Consider the following 10,198-nt stretch of genomic DNA (forward strand, 5'->3'; position numbering starts at 1 on the left):
GCAATCAGTAATACAGGGGTCTTTTATGCCCCGGCGCGCGCACACACTCTGGCACGGTGTGATCCGCTCGGCCCGGCCACTCCTCACAACGATCTCAGGCGAAGGGCTCGGCTGCTCTCAACAGCCCATGCATGCATGACTCAGCACGCAGCCACACGTCTAGCTAGCTTATCCATGCAAACTAACTAATTTCCTAGCCTGCAGCATGCACCATACACACACACACTGGTCACCACACCTAGACGTGGTTTAATCCTAACACCGGAAGGGACCAAATAATACGTACATGAATGAATATTAAGATCAAAAATGCTAGACACACGGACAACGGACCTTTACGGATGAGCTGACTTGTTATTTTCTAATTAGGCTAAATAACCCTCTCCTCCTAATTAATCGGGCCCCCCTGATTTTAACTGGTGGGGGTGGGCGCCAAGGCCCGTAAAGCCCCGTAATCCTCCGTCGATGTAGCAAAGTCGTATTAAGATAGACGAAAGGGGAGTCAAATGGGGAGCTCCTAGTCAGCGCCGAGTTCTGGCGCCCGCGCTGCCACGATTATGGGCCGGCCCAAAACGAAACAAAACAAAAAATGGCGCGCGAGAGAAGGATCGAAGCAGCGACCTCCTGTCTCAGGGTACAACGCGCTAACCACTCCGCCACTTAGGCACATCTGATAGCATACATCGTTTCCCTCTTTTCTTGTTTCACTTCTCTTTTTTCTTTTTCTATTTTTCGTTTATGTCTTTTCTTTTTTCTTCCTTATATGATGAATTCTTTTCAAATACGTGAACTCTTATCAAAACAATGGATTTTTTTTATTTTGTCGATGAAATTTGAAAAAGTTCATAAATCCGAAAAAAGTTCATCGGATTTGAAAAAAATTCACAAATTTGAGAAAAAGTTAATCGGACTTGAAAAAAGTTCATTGGATTTTAAAAAAAGTTCATCAGATTTGAAAAAAGTTCACAAATTTGAGAAAAAGTTAATCGGTCTTGAAAAAAGTTCATTGGATTTTAAAGAAAGTTCATAAGATTTGAAAAAAGTTCATCGATTTTGAAAAAAGTTCATCGGATTTCAAAAAAGTTCACAAATTTGAGAAAGTCAATCGGTCTTGAAAAAAGTTCATTGGATTTTAAAAAAAGTTCATAACATTTGAAAAAAGTTCATCGATTTTGAAAAAAAGTTCATCAAACATGAAAAAGTTCAACGAATTTGAAAAAAAAATTCATCAAATTTGTAAAAAGAGTTCATCAAAAAATAAAAATAGTTGATGAAATTTGAAAAAAAATCATCAATTTAGAAAAAATTTCATAAATTTGAAAAAGTTCATCGATTATCTTATAAAATCACAAAATGGAAAATTCTAGAAGCTTCCCAAAACCGGAGGATTCCTGCGACTGTAGAGAACAATAAAAGGAAAACAAGTTACGTAACAGTTGTTCCTCGATGGCGCAATGGTTCTGTCGTGCGACATTCAAGGAGAGATCGGGAGTTCGACTCCCGGTTGCGCCCTGTTTTTGAACGTTTTTACATAATAAAAACAACATGCATGGGCCGGCCCAGCTCGCCAGCGGGAGGGATGCGCTTCAGGCGCCCGTTTGCGAACTTATGCGCCAAATAGGAAACCCCAGTCAAATGCAGCTAGTACTTCCAACTCTTGAGAACGGGCTTGTTTTCAAACTCTGAGAGCTGGCCTCGCAAGTCCTCGACAAACTCAGTGACCCAGTCCATTTCATGCAGCATAAATTCCTTGAGGCTTTGGAGATGCGGTAACCCAGAGAACAACCCAACACTAGGACTTCTCCAACCAAAATACTGCAGCAACTCAAGCTTAGGGGCTGCTCCTTCTTCAAATCCCACCGACTTGAGGTTCCCTATCACATCCAGCTGTAGCACCTTCAGGCTCGGGAATGCCTCCAGACAGAAACTGAAACGGACCGGCCCAGCTCGCCAGCGGGAGGGATGCGCTTCAGGCGCCCGTTTGCGAACTTATGCGCCAAATAGGAAACCCCAGTCAAATGCAGCTAGTACTTCCAACTCTTGAGAACGGGCTTGTTTTCAAACTCTGAGAGCTGGCCTCGCAAGTCCTCGACAAACTCAGTGACCCAGTCCATTTCATGCAGCATAAATTCCTTGAGGCTTTGGAGATGCGGTAACCCAGAGAACAACCCAACACTAGGACTTCTCCAACCAAAATACTGCAGCAACTCAAGCTTAGGGGCTGCTCCTTCTTCAAATCCCACCGACTTGAGGTTCCCTATCACATCCAGCTGTAGCACCTTCAGGCTCGGGAATGCCTCCAGACAGAAACTGAAACGGACCGGCCCAGCTCGCCAGCGGGAGGGATGCGCTTCAGGCGCCCGTTTGCGAACTTATGCGCCAAATAGGAAACCCCAGTCAAATGCAGCTAGTACTTCCAACTCTTGAGAACGGGCTTGTTTTCAAACTCTGAGAGCTGGCCTCGCAAGTCCTCGACAAACTCAGTGACCCAGTCCGTTTCATGCAGCATAAATTCCTTGAGGCTTTGGAGATGCGGTAACCCAGAGAACAGCCCAACACTAGGACTTCTCCAACCAAAATACTGCAGCAACTCAAGCTTAGGGGCTGCTCCTTCTTCAAATCCCACCGACTTGAGGTTCCCTATCACATCCAGCTGTAGCACCTTCAGGCTCGGGAATGCCTCCAGACAGAAACTGAAACGGACCTCTTCACCAACGAACGAGTGTTTCAATAGACATAGGGTGGCCAGGTTTGGTAGACTTCCAAGGACTTGTATGGCCACATCGTGCTCCGATATCATCGACCTCCATAACCTCAGCTTCACTAGATTTTTTAGGCCCTTGATCCACTCTGGCAACTTAACCAGGTTGCCTATCAACTTGAGGCTTTGCAGGTTTTCTGGAGGTGAGGGCAAGCCATCCAAGCAGCCTAATAAACCTGGCTCTCCATGTGATTGCAGTGACAATGACTCCAGGCTGCTGAGACTACCAATTGTTGAACACAATCCTTGACTATTTCTCTTGTTGATACCTGTCAATCCTAACTTGCGCAACCGAGTGCACTTTTTTATATCTTGTAGAACAATCTTCCCCGCTGATATGTCCATGGTACGAAGTGTGTGCAGGGCATTCAGTTTCTGAATTCCTCTGGGCACTTCAACACCACCTAGATTTCGTCCTCCTGCCGCATAATAAGGTAATATGCTGCAACAGAACGTGGTGCATACATCATGCCGGTTAAGTTGTGCACCATCATAAAGTCCAAATTGCTCTCCCAGCCTATTAGGTGCACAACACGCTACACAACACGGTACTGAATGTAAAGGTAAACTCATTAGCGACTGCTCATATGCATCTTCACCGGTATGTATCTTTCCTATGCCACTAGCAAGAATGCGTTGCAACTTCACAAGCTTGATGATGGTCCTTGGTAGCTTTATTATGTTTGTACCAGAAATATCTAGTGTTTGGAGTTGTCTAAGGTTCCCCAACGAATTTGGCAGGTGAAATATTTCAGCATGTCTCCTTAAAGAAAGATATCTAAGATGTGAAAGCTTCCCAATGTGCTCAAGATGATGATCAAACAGATCCCAAATGCCTTCCAAATCCAGCACTCGTAGCAACCTCAACTTATCAGACATGAAAAATGGTTTGCAATTTCCAAACACTGTCAATGATCGTACATGAGACAAGTCTAGTATATTCTCAAACTCACACTGATCCCCCTTCCAATTGCTGCTTACAGCAAGATGGCGCATTGTGCCTCGGTTGTTTAAGCTGCACCCTTCCTCCAATGTGAAAACAAGATTTTCCCCCATAGACTTTGAGATGGCAATTTCACGAATGAGATCATGAACATGGCAGGAGTCAATTCCCTTCCTACTATAAATTGACTGTTGAGATGGCAGGATCATGCTCCTACTTATGAGTTCCATGAAATAACCATCCAATACTTCCTCCACAGATTTGCCACGCACCTCACTTGAGTAACCCTCTGCAAGCCACCGACACACTAAGCGTCTCCTTGCGATCTGCTGGTCTTCAGGAAAGATGGCCAGATACAAGAAACAAGCCTTGAGGTGATATGGTAAACCATCATAGTTTTTCATAAGGATTGTTTTTATGGTCTCAAGTTCTGGATTCATCTCAAACTCAGCACTGATATGCTCATTCAATTTTCTCCATTCAAAAGCAGTTTTCGGTTGGCTTGCCAAGAAGCCACCTATGGTGACTAGTGCAAGGGGAAGCCCTCTGCACTTTTTCAATATCAGTTTTGCTGGTTCAACCAACTCTGGATATCGCTCATCCAAACTTAAAGTCTCCTTAAACGCCTGAAATACATATCAATCAGTGCATTAGTACTACAAGAGATAAATCATATATGCACTAATGTCTAACACTTTTTTTATATGGGAGTGTGTACTATAAATATGTAAAAGTGAGATAATGCTACATTTTGTTGGATAAAAGTTTCTCCATCATCCATCTTTTTTATCTAGTATATCTTCACTTTTGTTCCCAGAAAGATTTTTTCTCCCACCTAGCAACATACCCATAGTGCAATGAACCCAACATCTCATCCATTCCTACTTGCATTGTACGCCAAAATGCCAAGCAAAAGAATGCCCTTTCCCATCATGCTTCTACTTCTACAGCGGTAGCTCCCCTCACTGCCAATTGTAGTTTTGCTACTAATTTCATTGGACATCAATTATTTCACATTGCTACATGAGTATACATTAACTTGGTATGATTGGGCCTCTTAGTTACGGTGCATATTTATCATAATCATAACTCTTGAATGTGGTTACTACATGAGCAGCTCTTTTACGGTGCTCCTGTTAGAAGGTAATATGGTTCCTCAATCTTAACACCTTAATGACTCATCCAGCATGGATTTTTTATGCATGAGAGTGTTGACCGCCTTCCCCCAGTTACTTGCAAATGAGGAAGTAAAGGAAACAAATCTTGCACATCAGGCAGTAAAGGAAACAGATGAAAGTTACAACAAGTGTTGGCGAATCACATACAAACAGAATAATTGTGGAGGCATTCAAGGAGAGCACCACAACAATACCCAATAAAATTGGATTTCTTAGAAAAGCAATTCGCCCCCTGCATTGCACCAAGTTTAATGCGGGTTACTCAGGTGGGGACTCACCCGGCTAGCTTTAGGCTTCTGTTCTACACCTCTCCCCGCCTGCCGTCGCATTGTGTGCTCTCGCCCCTGGATCTGGATCTTTTTGGATCTCGCAACCAGGGTGGGGCGTGGCAGTGCTTGGCTTCTGGGCGGCAGCCCTTGGTGGCAAGGCTGTGGCCCATTTGGCAAGGCGTGCTGCAGTGTGATGCCCGGTCGCTCTGGCCTTGAGGGCGGAGGGGTGGCTGCGAGGCATTGGCTCAAGACGGAGATGCATTTTCTGTGATAGGGTTGGGCTGGCAACAGAGGGGCGATGGGAGTGAAAAAGTGTAGTTAAAAGTAGCCTTCCTTTGTAGCAGGGGTCTCGCAGACATGAAGGCATTGTCTCCGGGAGCATGGAAGTCCAGCAGGGCGACTGCCGCCTGCCTTCCTGCTCATTGTGCATGTCCACTGGATATTGCAACCTTTCCTGATTCACTTTTACTGTTGGCATCTTGGCATCATCCTTTGTTGGTCATGCTACTGGGAAGAGGGTGAAAACCCAAGCCCGAGTCTTCCGGGTCTAGAAGTGGTGGCAGTGGCACACTTCTTTTTTCTTGAAGACCTCACCTTGCTGCTTCAGAGTCTCTCCTCATTGGTGGTTGTGGTGTGGTGGCTGCAGTGTGTTGTGGTTCTGAAGTCGGCAAGGCGGTCGTCATCTAGCTGTGGTGTGATGTGCTGTCCTGGTGGCCCGAAGCGTTGGGAGGCAAGGATCTTTCCATGGTGATAGGTGGCCATTGACTCGGCACGTAACCAGCTTGGGCGGCTCTGCCCTGCTCGTTTGACAGGATTCACGGTGTTTCGCTCACATGGCCCTTGGCACCAGCAATCCTCCTTGGGCCTCTATCGGTGCTTCATGGATGTACCTACGCTCTGGAGGCTCCAACTTGCAGCCAGACAACATCAGGGAGACCTTGCAACTCAACCTGTTAGTGGTTTTTTTTTATGTTTTCTAGGTTCTAGTGCCAATTTGTATTTGTTGCGTGTTGTGGTTTTCTAAAAAGTGAGCCATCGTGGTGGCACTTGTTGATTGTTATTTACACCATCTTGTATCCTTCCCGCAGTGAGGTCCGGGGCTGCATCCCTGAACGGATTTAGAGGTTTACTTTGTGCACTCCTACTACGTCGTTTGGGCTTTCATCAATGTAAAGACGGACACTATGCCTATACTATTTAAAAAAAGTACAAAAACTCCTTGGAAACCAAATTTCAGAATGTAAAAACAAATGTAGCAACTGATATGGCCTGGTGTAACTAAAGACAAGGCCGATGAGAGAGTGGCTAAAGATTCTTATGAGCAGATTGAATATTCTTCCATGATTACTGAAGCATGTGTTTAGTTGCAGTAAATCTCGGTGGATTGAAATGTTGAAACAATAAATCCATAAGAAAAAGGTGGCCATGCAATAACTTCAATAACGGGGAAAATAATTTCTATACACACACCCTTTGTATCTTGTAAAAATATATAAGTTGAACCTTTATTTGTGCCTCTACTAACTTCTTTGCTGTTCGATCGCGAATCCGGGATATCCTACTTCACTTTGAAAGCTACAAATTCCACAAATTATTTGATTGGGCTACACAGAATATCATGACTCCACCTTATATTTATATATTTTATTCTAGTTATTGAGTAAGATTTATAATAAGTAGCCATTCAAATTTTATTTTATAATTCTGTTATACGTGCTCATGAAGATATTGTTTGTGAGGTTAGTAATAGAAATAAGAGGGAGAGGATTAACAAAACATCTAATTGAGCATGACACTGCTTCATTTTTACCTTTTTGGTGAAGAGGTCACATGCGTCATCAGGGCCCAGATGGTTCAGCTTGTATATGTTTATATCATCCTTTGAGCAATGCTTGGCAATACTCTCTTCCCTTGTGGTGACTATTATACAGCTTGCTGCCGTTTCTGGCAAACATTGTTTTACAACATCCCACTCTGCTATGGACCACAGATCATCAAGGACAAGCAAATATCTCGTTCCTTCTAAATATCTCCATAAATCTGTATTTGTCTCATTATTATCTCTGAATTGCATAGTTAAGCTCTCAAGGAGTGTTGCTGAATTGAAAGGACGCATGACTGTGACACAAGCACGCTTATCAAACATGCTACTAATCTCTTGGATTTGGTAGATATCCTTCACTAGTGTTGTTTTTCCAATACCACCCATTCCCCACAAGGAGAACACATGAAATTGTTGGGCATCTTTATTTGAGATTAGTTTGATGATTTCCTCTTTTTCATTCCCTCTCCCGATGAGACGAGATTCCTCTAGAGTAGACATTGTCTCCGTGCGAGTGAGGATGTTCTTGTGTGCAGAGCTGTTAACAACGCTAGGGGTTACATATGAGGTGGACCCTTTTTCCTCCGAATTGCTTCCCTCGTGAGAAACCTAAACACAAGCACACGATTAATGGTTAGGTGATGACTTTATTTCCACAAGATAATATTTTGCCCGCTTTCAAGTTTTTTGTAACTTTTTATATAATACTTTTGTTCTTAAATGATTTGAAAATCTCTAACAAATCATGTAGTTTGTTCGGTAGGACAACAAAGAAAACAAAGTATATTGGGAGTATATATATACTTGTAGGGAAGCTATTGTATATGATGTGTGCACAATAATTCAACATGCAAAATATTAAAAAAAAGATATGAAAGTGGTTACAAGCAAAATATGCCCTTAGATTTTCCATCATTGATTACCTGAAACACTGTTAAGAGTTCAAATGGTTGGAACCTATCCAAATTTGATGACTCAAATTGGAGGAGCATTATGATGATACCATATAATGATCCCTTGGCTAGATTTGAAACATTTGACGATTAATATTTGTCAGTCACAATATATGTCAAAACTCTTCTTTTATTTTCATAACGCAGCCACATGATAATCATATATCATCATCATCACACTAATTGCAGTCTCTCCACAACAGCTGTAGCAACCAACAATGGCACTAATGCTTGCCTCCTATACTGGTTCTGATTTGGTTTCACCCCATAGTTTGCTTGTTTTCATTGGTATCAAAGAAGATGTAGAGAATATAATTTCTGAAATAAGTATGTGGTTGCTGAACAATGGCCCCTACATAAGTATAGGAAGCGAAATAACTTCATGCCCTGAGCTAGAAAACGAATCAAGTACGAGGCATAGTTGTAAACACTGGAATTATTTGAATGGACAAGCTAAATCTTCTAATAAATAGGGGCCAATAATGATTTTTCTGCATATGTACTAAGAAGCATGGCCTAATTTCGAAATTTTCCAGAGTTAACCTAAAGCTTTCATGACATCACAAATGCAAGTCCATTTAAATATGTTAACAAAGACAATACGAGGAGCACTAATTAGACATTTTTCAGGACTTCAAAAATTACCTTGTTGTAGAAAGCATAAAGAGGCTTATCAGCAAGTAACTTCCTATGCACTAGAGTTTGATCCTCTGCTCCTACGGATAAGCTTGCAACTGCAACTTGCTCAGTGGATACTATGATTCGGCTTCCTTTTTTGTTGTTTGGGAAACATGTTTTAATGCAATCCCACTCTTCAATGGTGTGTATGTCGTTGAGTACAATTAAGTAACTCTTGTCATTCAAATATCTCTTGAAGTCATGAGCCAAACCATCTTCCTTCGTCGTCGCCATCATCTTAAGAACTTGGGCCCCAATAGTTGTTTTACCTTCTTCTCCTGAGTCTTGAAGGGAATTAACATAGATTTGGCTAACAATGGTTTGAATCAAATCTGCCTGATTGAATGGACACATCAATGTTATCCAAGCACAACAATCAAAATTCTTATGTATCATGGGATCTTCATAGGCACTTTTCAGGATGGATATCTCCCCCAGATTACTAATACTTGTGCCCCACAGCCCCATCACTCGAAGTGCATCATCCTTGCAATTGATCAGCTCGACAAGACCCATTTTAGCTTTATGCCGCCGCAGCCTTGCATCATCGGTAGCAGACATCGTCGCACTGGAGATGGTAGGCTGCCCAACAGTTGAGGTAAACTTGGAGCTAGAGCCCTTGATGAGGTGGTACCGTTGGTTCCTCTGGCTGACCTCCTCCACCTTAACTCTGAGGCCCTTCATCTGCTTCGCCACATAACGCCGGGCTAGCACCATGCGAGAGAGACGCCACCAAGATTGCTTCTCGAGACGGACAGCAAAATCCAGGAGGGAGTCCTCGACATCATAGGACACATCGCGGACTTGCTTCACCCAGATCTTCACCACCTTGTTGTCATCCCGCTCGTCATGTGAAGCCATCAGGAAACCTTGCATCATCTCGAGCTCGTCCGAAATGAATGACTGGTCACGCTGGACACCAAGCTGCAGAGCTACCTCCTTGGCCACAGCTGACTGGGTGTAGTTGAGCGCCCCGCTCAACACGGACTTTCCAATGCTGATGGTTGTTGCCTCCATTTAATGGATGTTTGTGTGGATCAATTGAGATAGAGGCTGTACTGCAAACTAATGCTTGGTGTTAATGGCTGTGCTTGAGCTAAATCTGAAGAGGTAAATAACAAGAAGGAAACAGAGCATACCTGGTGATGTCGACGATGACCAAGATGAAGACCAACACGGTGATGAAATCCAGGACAGTGAACGCAGCCTCGGAGCCCTCAACCTCAACACCACCACTTCCACAATGGCCAAACTTCAGAGATCTGCAGGGCGAACCAGAAAGATAGTTTACAATTTACAAACTATAATTTGCAAATGGCTAAATGTTCCAATTATGATCAACAGACACGTGATTCAGAGGACGTGAGAGATCCACCAACACGTGACTAAGAAAGACAAGAAAATTTACCAGGACGAAGGGATGCAGTCAGGAGCCCCAATCACCTTGGACAGCACTAGCTGTGCCACACACGCAGTACACAGGGAAACACACTGAAGAATGAAGGGAATGGTGGTGCGAGCTAGCTAGACGTGCAGATACTTGCTTTTGAAGAAAATGGAAGCCGATGCGAGTATTGAACTGTTGGGGGACAAC

General features: G+C 43.3%; 1 protein-coding gene across 1 annotated transcript; it reads right to left on the bottom strand.

Annotated features, from left to right (window-relative positions):
• Positions 1-2,054: 2,054 nt before the first annotated feature.
• Positions 2,055-9,631, bottom strand: LOC123066956 (disease resistance protein Pik-2). The gene is made up of 3 exons (XM_044489929.1): positions 8,572-9,631; positions 6,962-7,582; positions 2,055-4,330 (listed from the first exon to the last, which is right to left on the bottom strand). Exons 1-3 carry the CDS (start codon positions 9,619-9,621, stop codon positions 2,408-2,410), a joined length of 3,594 nt encoding a protein of 1,197 aa, XP_044345864.1. The 5' UTR covers positions 9,622-9,631; the 3' UTR covers positions 2,055-2,407.
• Positions 9,632-10,198: the final 567 nt, after the last annotated feature.

The sequence above is a fragment of the Triticum aestivum genome, chromosome 3B (genome assembly GCF_018294505.1).
Source record: "Triticum aestivum cultivar Chinese Spring chromosome 3B, IWGSC CS RefSeq v2.1, whole genome shotgun sequence".
NCBI classification, from domain to species: Eukaryota; Viridiplantae; Streptophyta; class Magnoliopsida; order Poales; family Poaceae; genus Triticum; species Triticum aestivum.